The sequence below is a fragment of the Arachis duranensis genome, chromosome 5, assembly GCF_000817695.3.
Source record: "Arachis duranensis cultivar V14167 chromosome 5, aradu.V14167.gnm2.J7QH, whole genome shotgun sequence".
Lineage (NCBI taxonomy): Eukaryota > Viridiplantae > Streptophyta > Magnoliopsida > Fabales > Fabaceae > Arachis > Arachis duranensis.
This window is the reverse complement of record NC_029776.3, coordinates 5,324,490-5,337,681: the sequence shown is the minus strand read 5'-3', so window position 1 is coordinate 5,337,681 and position 13,192 is coordinate 5,324,490. Positions and strand designations below refer to the sequence as shown.

At 39.5% G+C, this 13,192-nt stretch overlaps 1 protein-coding gene across 1 annotated transcript in view; it reads left to right on the top strand.

The window, feature by feature from the left end:
* The window catches only part of LOC107487577 (uncharacterized), a gene marked incomplete in the record, with an annotated part of 1,518 nt that extends 374 nt beyond the window's left edge, over positions 1 to 1,144 (top strand). The window contains 1 exon segment of the mRNA XM_016108241.3: positions 1 to 1,144. Coding sequence (XP_015963727.1) covers positions 1 to 842 — 842 coding nt within the window.
* Positions 1,145 to 13,192: the final 12,048 nt, after the last annotated feature.

The window sequence follows — 13,192 nt, the reverse complement described above, 5'->3', positions numbered from 1 at the left end:
CCAGCTTCACCCTCTCCCCTTCCTACGCCCCTCTTCCCTCTTTCTTCCTCCACCTCAAGCCCCAATTCGGTCATTTCTCCCTCAACAAAACCGTCTTCTCCGATGCTATCCCCCCTCCCGAACCTACCAAACCCTATTTCGCCAATGCTTCCCTCGATCGTAATGGTTCTTCTTCCGGTTGGCAAGAGATGAAACTGGAGCCTTTTGGTGCCAGAGACAACAACAACCACAATGATCGTATTAATGATACCCCTGGAACTGTGTTTGTTCCTGAGAGTGAGAAGAGGAACAACAGAAATGGTGACCGACGCGGCGTTTCAGCTGGTGTTGCGGTTATGGCTAGAACAGTGATGCCTGTGACGAAGGGGCTTCTATTGAATATGCGTTGGGGAGTGAACTTTCCGGAGGATTCGGGGTTGAAGATGCCGTATTTGACAGTAAACAAGATTGGGTTAGAGAGGGTTGTTGAGGAAGCTAAGCAAGAGGATGAATATAATAAGAAGGGAAGGGATTTGCAGATGCTGAAGGGAATGTGTTTGTGGATGAAGAAGGACTTGGAGGATGCAGAGAAGGAGAATAGGGAGATGAAGCAGTTGTTGGATGAGATCAGAGTTAGAAGCAATGGTGGTGGTAACGGTGGGAGGAAGGTGTCGCATTCGCAGCATTCTAGTGCAGGGTCTAGCGAGTTTGAACGTTGGAGAAGCAAGAAGAGTGTTAGAGAAGCTAACGAGAAGAAAGAACCACCATCACCGCCACCACCAAAACAGAGTGTAGCGAGTGATGTGGAATCTGAATTGCAGAAAGCCATACAAGCAGCCGCCGCAGCTGCTGCTTCCTCTTAGCAAGAAGGAGGTCATTTACTCATTTTTATTCTGAATTTGCAGTGCTTTCAATGTACATAAATTCTGAGCTTCTGTTTCTTATTTGATATCAACAATTGATAAAATGGTACTACTTCTATATGAACTCTGAAGTCTACAACAACTATCTCTTTGGGTTGATGGCAGGAGAGGTATGGACTGGAATGAAATACATTACCAAAACTTGCATTGTTTGGATTTGAAAATTTTGAGATGCAATGCAAATAGAGATGGATCGGGAGAGGAATTGAATGGAATAGTGATCTTTGATTTTCTTTTATTCATTTACTATCTTTGTTATATTACCAATTTAGGCAATTATATTTGAGAAATGCTAGAAGGTCAAATTTATTATTTAACTATTAATATTTAAAATTATGGGTTAAAAGTATATTTAAAAATGCTAGTCCTTGAGTATTGTTTCGGCCCAGCCCAGTTGGCACGATGCTCCGGCTCGGATGGCCGACCCGACGAGCACGTCGAATCCGAATCAGAAGGCCAACCCGACATCTCCATCCCTCCAGCAAGACACCTGACAGCTGGGGGAAAGGAAACTTTCTGGAAGGTGGGTCTGCTCCTGTGGGATCCGTCCTAGGCACAGAGTATATAGGGTAGGGTCCTACCCCTCCCCGAGGTACGTCACTACATCCTCACTCTTACTGTCATCTGTACGGATCCTAACTTGAGCGTCGGAGTCCCTTTTGCAACCATCCACCTTCAGACACGAACCCGGTGGCACATCCATTCACCAGCAGCCTAGGTTTAGATTCCCTTCACCACTCATGTCCGTTCCGTTCATTCGACCCGTTTGGCACCCGGTCAACTGAACATTGGCACCATTTGTGGAGACTCTGGCCTTAATGGACTTTCTGTTGGGACCAGTGGAACCAGAAGATGGAGGCGAGCCGAGTATGGAGGAATTGGTTCACCGAGCCAATAGGGTAGCCTCGTTGGCTTCCTCCCGTGAACGCACAAGATTCCCTCCTCGGCGAGACGAACGTCCCTCTCGCTCCCAGGAAAGGCGTCCCTTTGGAGGAACGAGGAGCGACAGCGCGAGAATAATGCAGGAGCTGTGCCACAGGGTGCAGAACCTGGAGCGAGAGCTAGCACACAGAGAGCGTTACCAGCCCGGTCCGGGTCACTCTCGTTCCCTGTCTCCTCAACGGAGGGGAAACCAGAGGAAGAAGCCCCCGGAGGGACCACTCCAGGCGCTCACGACCCCCCGAACCCAGTCAGAGGGCCAGGGGAAAAGCAGGGAAGTGCTGAGGAGACGGCAAGACCACATAATCTACACTCGACCTCCAGTGAGACACACAAAGGAGGAAAACCGAGAAAATAGCAGGGAGAGACCAAGAAGGCAACGATACCTCGTAATCATAGGGGCAACCCCTTTCCACCACTCCATTCTCGAAGTCCGGCTACCGAAACATTTCGACAAGCCAACGGACATGAGATACGACGGAATTCAGGACCCTTAGGAACATCTAACGGCCTTTGAGGCCAGGATGAATCTGGAAGGTGTGGGCGATGAGGTAAGATGTCGCGCCTTCCCCGTGACCTTGGCAGGACCGGCAATCCGCTGGTTCAACGCCCTCCCCAAAGGCTCTATGACGACCTTTGCAGACATATCCCGCGCTTTTCTGGCTCAGATCACCATGCGCATCGCCAAAGCTAAGCACCCGATCAACTTGCTGGGGGTGACACAAAGAAGCAGGAACCGGCTAGGAAGTATCTGGACAGGTTCAATGACGAATGCCTAGAGATTGACGGCCTGACCGACTCGGTGGCCAGCTTGTGTTTAACAAATGGTTTGTTGATTGAAGACTTCAGGAAACACCTCACCACCAAACTTGTGTAGACAATGCAAGAAATCTAGAATGTGGCGAGAGAGTACATCAATGACGAGGAAGTTAGTTAAGTGGTGGCAGCCAACAAGCGGCAGCCCGCCTATCATCCTACTTGTCAGCCCGGCAATGGAGAAAGGCCTAAGGAGCACTCCAAGGATGGAGTGCCGCCTAAAACCTTCAAGCCGTTTCCCCAGGTAGGGAAGTTCACTAACTACTCCCCCCTGATGGCCCCGATTGTTGAGGTGTATCAACAGATAGCCGATAAAGGCATCTTGTCGAAGCTTCGCCAGCTCAAGGATAGGACCGAAGGAAACAAGAACCTCTTCTGCGACTACCAGAAGGGTTTCGGCCATAAAACCCAAGATTGCTTCGATTTGAAGGACGCTCTGTAACAGGCGATTAGGGAAGGTAAGCTAGCGGAGTTCTCCCACCTCATTAGAGAACCCAGGAGGCGAGAGCGCGACCGAGCTGACAATGACAGGAGCTGAGCCGTGAAGCCAAGGCAAGAGCCCGAAGAGGACAGCGATCGTGGCCTCACCATCGTGAACGTTGTAGTCGAGAGGGATGTCGCACCAAAGTCTAAGTCGGCAACAAAGAAGGATGTTAAGGTCCTGGCCATGTCATCAGCCAGCCAAGGGCCTTCCCCCAGGAGAACCCCAACGATGTCATTCAGACCGGAGGACCAATGGTTCCACGACCTGCCGGAGAACCCTCCCACGGTAATTACAACGAGAGTGGGAACCAGCTTGGTTAGGCGAATCCTTGTCGACACCGGAGCCGACTCAAACATCATGTTCCGAAACGTGTTTGACGCCCTGTGTCTCCGAGAAGCCTGCTTAAGAACTCACCAACACGGTGTGGTTGGCTTAAGGGATAATTTCATCAAGCCTGATGGAATAATCTCCCTCCCGGTGTCCATAGGGGGAAGCCAAGGAAGAAGGTCGCTCCTGGCAGAATTTGTCGTTCTGAGAGACTCCACGGCTTACAACCTTATCTTGGGGAGGAAAACGATCAACGAGTTCAGGGTGGTAATATGTACCAAGATGCTAATAATGAAATTCGTAGCCGACGATGCGTCAGTGGGATCCGTCAGGGGAGATCTGAAAATGGCTGTCGCATGCAACAATGCCAGCCTCTCCTTGAGAAAGAAGTCAAAAGAGGCATACAGAGTTTTCCTAGCCGACCTGGACGCCATGATTGACGACAAACCGAAGTCAGAGCCTGAAGGAGACCTAGAAAAATTTAGGGTCGGAGACTCGGAAGATAAGTTCACCTTTGTGAATAGAAACCTCCCCCACAACTTGAAAGAGCCTTTCATGGAGATGATATGGGCAAACAACGATCTGTTCTCCTGGACGCCAGCTGACATGCCGGGGATCGAGCCCCAGTTCATGTCACACCACTTGGCCGTGAAGGCAGAGGCCAAGCCTGTAGCCCAAAGACGAAGGAAGATGTCCCAGGAGAGAGCCAACGAAGTGGCAAAGCAGACGGCCAGCTTGTTAGAAGCAGGATTCATCCGAGAGCTAGACTACTCGACCTGGTTGTCGAACGTAGTCCTGGTTAAGAAAGCAAACGGGAAGTGAAAGATGTGTGTAGACTACTCCGACCTCAACAAGGCATGCCCTAAGGACTCTTTCTCCCTCCCCAACATTGATGCTCTAGTAGACGGGGCCGCGGGATATCGCTTTCTGAGTTTCATGAACGCATACTCTGGTTATAACCATATCCTGATGCACCGACCAGACGAAGAAAAAATGGCGTTTATAACACCAAGTGGCACCTATTGTTACAAGGTAATGTCGTTCGAATTAAAGAACGTGGGAGCAACCTACCAAAGGCTAATTAGCAAAGTCTTCAGCGAACTTATTGGGAGGTCAGTAGAGGTGTATGTGGACGACATCCTGGTAAAGACCGACAAGTCGGAAGACCTAATTGGTGACCTAGAGACTGTGTTCGCGTCCCTCCGGCGACACAACATGAGACTTAACCCTCTCAAGTGTGCCTTTGCCATGGAGGCCGAAAAGTTCCATGGATTTATGATAACTCAGAGAGAAATGGAGGCCAATCTTGAGAAATGCGAAACAATTCTGCAAATGAAGAGCCCAAGTTGCGTCAAGGACGTACAGAGGCTAGCCGGAAGGCTTACAGCCCTATCCCGCTTCCTCGGAGCGTTGGCAGCTAAGGCCCTTCCATTCTTCAACTTGATGAAAAAAGGAATAGCGTTCGAGTGGACCCCAGCATGCGAAGAGGCATTCCGCCATTTCAATAGAATATTGTCGGCACCCCCCGTTCTCGGCAAACCCAAGGACTCTGAGGCGCTGTATCTATACCTTGCTATAACCGACGAAGCCCTGGCGGTCGTCTTAATACGGGAAGAAGGGAAAACACAACAGCCGGTATATTTTGTTAGCAAAGCACTACAAGGGTCAGAGATGAGATACAGTAAGTTGGAAAAGTTAGCATATGCGCTATTAACCTCATCCCGAAGGCTACGACAATATTTCCAAGGTCATCGCGTTGTCGTCAGAACAGACCAAGCGATACGTCAAGTCTTGCAAAAACCCGACCTGGCTGGACGGATGATGACCTGTGCAATCGAGCTATCTCAATACGACCTGCAGTATGAGCCCAGACATGCAATCAAGGCCCAGGCTATAGCCGACTGCCTTGTGGAGGTCACGGGAGACCCTCACGAAACCCCGGACACATAGTGGAAACTCCATATTGACGGAGCTTCCAACTAAACGTCTGGAGGTGGAGGGATAATCCTCGATAGCCAGACAGAGATAATATACGGACAGTCCATCAAGTTCGAGTTCCCAGTCTCCAACAACCAGGAGGAATACAAGGCCTTTATCGGCGGCCTGCTATTGTCAAAAGAAGTGGGGGTAACAAGGGTAGAGGTGAACAACGACTCTCAGGTCGTCACCTCCCAAATCAACGGTATGTATCAAGCCAAGGACCTCCTGCTACAAAAATACCTGGAATAGGTTAAGGGCTTGAGCAAGACGAATAACCATAGAAATACCTCTACATAGGCTGGCAAATCTAGGTATTCGCAAACCATCTCAAAACACCGGATCGCGGCCCAACTGTTCGGGTGCAGCTGGGACGGAGCCACGTCGCACCAGTTGAGGAGAGCCATTTGGAAAGCGGAGAAGGGGATGCGAACCCCCAGGAAGGTAAACATGGCTTTATACATCCAGATCCAGTCGACAACACGGGGAGTCTTAAGGTTAAGCTGGCATATACGCTCGTGGTCGACGGGGACAAACACCTCATAGCGTCCCTCCTCGGGACCTCCCCTGCACAGTTGGTCGCAAAGGCGGAACTCCGTTAGCTCCTCTAAGGTTATTTGCGAAGGTGTATCCTTCACGTCTGTGGTGACCCAGGCATATCTGTCAACACAGGACCTCGGAAGAGGAAGTTGCGCCATACCTACAGTGGGGGCACCACTCAAGGTCAGACTATAAGGTCGGTAGGTCAGGAAAACAGGAACTAACGCTAAATGCTATAGTGAGCCTATCTACAGTTAAGCCAAGGCTAAATCTACATCTAAATAAAGACCAAAAATCAGGAACCTAAATGGAAACCCCCTAACATCTACCTAGCGTTGTCACTATTCAAACATGCAAATCCAGCACCTAATCCAAATAGGCATGAACAGGGGAAAGCACATAAGCAACATAAGCACGCAACAAAGTTAAGAATCAGGAAAGAAAGGAAAAACTTACCAAGATAATGATGATGATCGAAAGAAATTGGGGAGTATCGAGGAAAGATTGGACAAGTTAGGAGCGATTAGGAATGACGAGCTTCAGAGAATGTGGAAAGAGAAGGAAGAGTGTGTTATAGCAATTTGGGAGTGCGAAACTGGAACGCAAAAGCATTGAAAAATGAACAGGTAACTGACGCCCAGAAGCAAGAAAGACAGAGGTAGAATAGACATTTCACTAAGGGTTCAAATCAGTGATTAAGAGCATTAAATGCCCAGCTCGGAGAACGAGGCGACAAATGACAATCCCTCGAGACGAGGAAACCTATTCGCACGTAAAAGGTACGCCCCAATCACGAGCGGACGACCCCGTGGTGATACCACTGAAGGAGATCAGAACGCGCCAACAATGGCACTAACGACCATAGCTGGCGCGTTGGGGGCACTGTTCCGGCCCGGCCTAGCTAGCATGATGCCCCGGCCCGGGCAGCTGACCCGACGGGCACGTCGAACCCGAATCAGGAGGCAAACCCGACATCTCCACCCCTCCAGCAAGACACCTGACAGTTGGGGGAAAGGAAACTTCCTGGAAGGAGGGTCTGCTCTTGTGAGACCCGCCCTAGGTACAGAGTATATAGGGGGAGGGCCCTACCCCTCCCCGAGGTACGTCACTACACCCTCACTCTTACTGTTATCTGTACGGATCCTGACTTGGGCGTCGGAGTCCCTTTTGCAGGTGGCTCCCCCTCTTCAACTCCACAGCTCGAGAGATCGCGAGGCTCCAACCATCCACCTTCAGACACGAACCCGGTGGCACATCCATTCACCAGCAGCCTAGGTCCAGATTCCCTTCTCCACTCATATCTGTTCCGTTCATCCGACCTGTTTGGCAACCGGTCCACCGAACAGTATCTATTTTGGAATCCATTTATTTTATAAGAAGAAAACATATTTTAAATGGAATACTAAATTGGTGATCCAAAAATAATAAATTTTTTTAATTTCAAATCCTATCGTCCCTATCTCGAACTAATACTTATCGTAGGAGAAGTAATAAGGGATCAATTGAGACCAATTCAAATCAGAAATACATACATACATATATTTTTATTAATAAAATATTATTATGTTAATAAAAAAATAAATAATAAGCGCTTTTAATTCAGTTCGGTAGTGTGATTCCAAAATTATTGGGTAGAACGTGGGTTTCCAAAATTCTACGGAGTGTGATTCCATTTTTATTATATTGAGAATGATAATGAAATAATTAAGCAATAGTTTAAAGGTTGAGTTTGACCTCCTGAATCACCTCGTCAGTATTGTAAAATCCTAGAAAAGAATCGTAGAACTCTAGAAAGTTAAGAATGAATCTAGAGTCATTTAAAACTGACGTGGCATCATGTTAAAAACTTAAGAAATTAAGAATAAATACAATAGTTATATTCAGTTCTATTATAATATATTACTAATTAATAGATAGATAGATTGTGCGAAGATAATGTAATTATTCAAGAAATATTTTTTTGTACCTAATAAAATGTTTCTACTATATTTTTTTGCTTTTATCTATTATTTTTTTTGATGTACAACTTTTTGGATAAATAGTACACCAAAAACAGTAGAGATAATAGTTATTATGCACCAAAAACGATATTAATTTCTATTATTAATTAGATTATTTGTGAGAATAAAAACAACAAAATTATATGAAAACTTATTTACAATATCTATCCCAAATTATTGATGATTTTATATAAAAAATAGGATAAAAGTAACCTTTAGTTATTTATCTCAAAATCTTTTTTTATTGACCAATTAGAATTGTCTCCTAAGATCTATAATTGTCTCAAAAGGTCCAATATACATACATTATTGGACCTTTTTAATACCAGTCACGAAAACCTTATGAAAATAGAAGATTTTCGGATAGAAGATGTAAAACATATCTTGGACATTTTAGAAATTCGAAATTGAAAGAAAAGTATTTTGCATAAATTGAAAATCCATTAGGTTTTTTTCATCTTTTTTCTTTCTTTTTATTTTCTTTTTTTTTATAAAAAAGAAAGAAAAAAAGATGAAAATATGAAGTTTGAATCTTTATCTTTAGAAAAATTTAGAAAAAATTTACATACTGAGAGTAGGTTCAAAATAGGATAAAAGTAACCTTTAGTTATTTATCTCACTCTTGACCGTAATTATTTAACTATCAATCTAAATAAAATATTAAATCAGTTTTTTTTTGTAAAAAAAAAAGAAGAGAGAGAATTAAAATTTAAAAATTTATCATTTTTATAACAACAAAACAAAAAGAAAAGTTAACAAAAATGTCATTCTTTTGATTGAGTTTTTTGGAATAATTTTTGGAGTGATAATTTTTTTTTTGAAACTTTTTTTTATGTATTTATCTCTCTGTTTCTCATTTTAAGCACTTTTTATCTCTATTTTTTTTAATCTATATCTAAAGATACAATCCAAAAAAACCTCAAAAATAATTTTATTATTATTTTTATTAATTTCCATAGCATGTCTATAATTAAACATACAAATATCATGAGTTTAATTTCATTATGTTATTTTATTATTTATATTATTATTTAATTGAATCATTCTTTTTAATATAATTATGTATATTGATATTATATTAATACGATATTATGTAATTAAATATAAAAACAAATAATAGGTTTTTAAATATTTTTTTATGAGAACATATATATATAAATTGGAATTAAAATGAATCATTCATAGATTTTTAACTATTGAAAACTTAAGACAACTTATATACTTTAATTAAAAAACTTATGAATCTAACAGAGGGCACTGGATTTGGTGGTCCCAAAACGTTTGAACCATTAAATGGTCCTATAATAAAACATGTTTTTTAAGTTTTTTTAACAATTGCTAAATAGTTCTTTTCAAATTTTAATTACAAATTAACCCTATATATTTTATTTAATTATAAAATTTATTTTTTATTTTATAAATTATTATTTTATTCATCTATTATATTTATTAACAATCAAAATAAAAAACAATAACGAATTAGATTTTCCATTGATCGTAATAAACTTTTTAGTCATTCCAATCGATTAAAAGTTAATATTTGATTTGTGACGTTCGTCAGGGCTGTGAAATCATGTTTATTTGAAAATCAATCGATTGAATTATCAAAATAATCGATTGAATTTTAGGTTTTCATAACTCAATCGATTGGACTACAGGTTATCACAAAATAATCGATTGAAAATTGTAAGGCAGTATAGTTTTTGCAAAAATCAATCGATTGGTCATATTACCCAATCAATTGAACGATGACTAAAATGTTGGTTTTTTAAAATTCAATCGATTTCTTGTACTACCCAATCGATTGAATGCTCCAAAGTAACTTGAGGTCTCACAATTCAATCGATTGGTTGTGTTACCCAATCGATTGAAGTCATCAAAGCAATATGGATTTGCCCAATTCAATCGATTGGTTATGTTACCCAATCGATTGAATTGTGTACTATGCCATTTTCAATTTTCTTATCGTTTTTATAAATTATTATCTTATTATTCATCTATCTTAACTTTAAATTTCAATCTTCAATTTTTAAGACTTTATTTTGATTTAGATACTCTAATCTTATCTTTTCTTTAATATTAACATTATAAATTGGTGAATAATCTATCACCAATTATTCAATCCCACCATTAGAATCGTGTATCAATCTCTTTATGTATCATGAGAGAGTGGTGCAGACTTATGACTCGATGCTTGGGTAGTTATAATGTCTCTTGACTTATCCTTTTTTGAAATCATGCATTGACTGGTAATGAATGTTCTTATTTTTTACATGGAATTCATTGCTTGAAATGTTCCTCCTTTTTGAGAAATTCATATCAAACACCCCCAACTGGAAATACCGGTGGTGCAGAAAATATCGGCGGTGCAAGAGATATTCAATATTTTCCTGTTTTAACTGCTTTTTATGTCTGCTCAAATGTTTTGTATTGAAATTCAATTATCCTTTTGTGCTCTTCATCGTGCAGAATGGCAAATTACCGAGTGACGCTGGTGTCATCTCCGGAGCTGTGAAATAGATGTTCAATATATTGGAGGCTCACAACATGAAAGTAACGTTATTAGAGCTTTACAATGAGGAAATAACGGCCTCCTGAGGAAATTGTAAAATCTGAAGATGATAAGTCTAAAAGTTCTATCGCTCTAATGGAGGATTGGAAAGGGGGCTTCCATTGTTAATCTATGAAAAATTGATTAAAAATCTGTAATATATATACTTCATATATGTCTTAGCAATATATGAACAGATTATTAAAATAAGATTCAATAAAGAGGACAAATCTTGAACAAATGAAAAGAACAAAATAGAATGCAAACAAATAAAAAGATATAGAATTTTTTTACAAATTAATTATATAAAATGAAATATAATTCACAAGACATAAAATTTGTATGGCATTGTTGTTGAAATAATAAATGAAAATGACATTACTTCATCATAAAAATATGATTTTTTTAAAATAAAATATGTCTATAGTACATAGAAATAGAGAAAAATTGTAAAAGTCTTCAATCGATTGGGTAACACAACCAATCGATTGAATTGGACAAATCCATATTGTTTTGATGACTTCAATCGATTGGGTAACACAACCAATCGATTGAATTGTGAGACCTCAGATTTGAAGCATTCAATTGATTGGGTAGTATAAGCAATCGATTGAATTTTAAAAAACCTACATTTTAGTCATCGTTCAATCGATTGGATAATATGACCAATCGATTGATTTTTGCAAAAACCATGATGCCTTGCAATTTTCAATCGATTGTTTTGTGATAACCTGTAGTCCAATCGATTGAGTTATGGGAACCTGAAATTCAATCAATTGTTTTGATAATCCAATTGATTGATTTTTAAAGAAACACGATTTCACAGACCTGGACGAACGTTACGAATCAAATATAAACTTTTAATCGATTGGAATGGTCAAAAAATTTTATAAAATAAAAAATAGTTTTTATAATTAAATAAAATATATGGGGTTAATTTGTAATTAAAATTAGAAAATGACTATTCAACAATTATTAAAAAACTTAAAAAAATATGTTTTGTTATGGGACCATTTAATGGTCCAAATATTTTGGGACCATCGAATCCTTAGCCAACAGAGATTTATAGATAATTAAATTTTGCTACAACATAGGTATCTTAAAATTAAATCAATAACTCATTTCTCATTTATTTTCTTTCTCTCCTTTTATAATCAGATTTCAAAAAAACAAAAATTCAATCAGTGGGCTACGTAAGTCTTCTCTTTGTGAGGATATTAATCTGGTAAAGTTGTAATCTTGAAAAACGGATACCCAGTAAAGAGAAGATTGAGATTCTTGTCTTCTTTCTCTTATTTTATTCGATTTTTGTCAGATATTTTATTTAATTATTATATATTTTATGTGTATCCTTGTATAGCTAAGTTTTTAAATTAATGGATGATCAAATAAAATATTTATTCATATAAATTACAATTAATTATTATTATTATTATTATCAATTTAAATAAATATTATATTTGTCAATTTTGATCTTTGCAAAAGTTTGATAATATTTATATTTATATTTTATTTTATTATTTTTTTACATATATATGAGTTTAATTTTAATATAAAAAATTTTGTATAATTATCTAATTAATTAAATTCATACATTTATATGTCTTGTTAAATAATAATTGTGAAAATTAATTATTTTTATTAATATAATAATATATATTACGTATCAATAACAATTCAAAAATGTGGATATAGTCGAACCGCTATTCACCCCTGCCCTTACTCAAAAAAATCGACCCAATACGCCCCAGTTGTTCCAAAAAAACGCACCTCAAGATTAAAAAGAAATTCAAAAAACTCTTTGGAAATGGAAAGATTTTTGGATAGATCTTTTTCTAGAGCAATAAAAAACTATATTAGTTGCATGGCAGTTCCAAAGAAATGCATCTTAAGATCCAAAAAAAAAATAAAAAAACTCTTTGAAAAAAGAAAGATTTTTGGCTCTTCCAAAGAGACACACTTTGATATCCAAAAAAAATTCAAAAAATTCAAGAAAAAGGAAAGGTTTTTTGGACAGATCTTTTTGTAGGACAATAAAAAATTATATTAGTTGCATGGCAGTTTTAAAAAAATGCACTTCGAGATCGAAAAAAATTCAAAAAACTCTTTGGAAAAGGAAAGGTTTTTGGCAGTTTCAAAGAAACGCATCTCAAGATCCAAAAAAAAATTAAAAAAAACTCTTTGAAAAAGGAAAGGTTTTTGGCTCTTTTAAAGAGACACCTCGATATCCAAATAAAATTTAAAAAACTCTTTGAAAAAGAAAAGGTTTTTTGGTATTAGTTGTATGACAATTCCAAAGAAGCGCACTTCGAGATCCAAAAAAAATTCAAAAAACTCTTTGAAAAATGACAGAATTTTATTTTCTATACTGGGAGTAATATAGTGTATAACAAGGTTGTGGGGGTGCTAGGTGCTTCACCCGAATGTGACGGCCAGAATCTTCAAATCGGACGGTCCGTTTTCAATCAACTAATCGGACAGTCCAATTTTAAATTAGGGAGGTACACAAATCGGATCGTCCGATTTGCGTCCCACCAGCCACGCGTCGAGCATGCAAGCTGGCCCTCCTTCACTTTGTATACACCCGAAGCAATGGGATATGGTTTCCCTCTTTCACTTTCATTCAACAACACAACCCGATGACCTTCACTTTCAT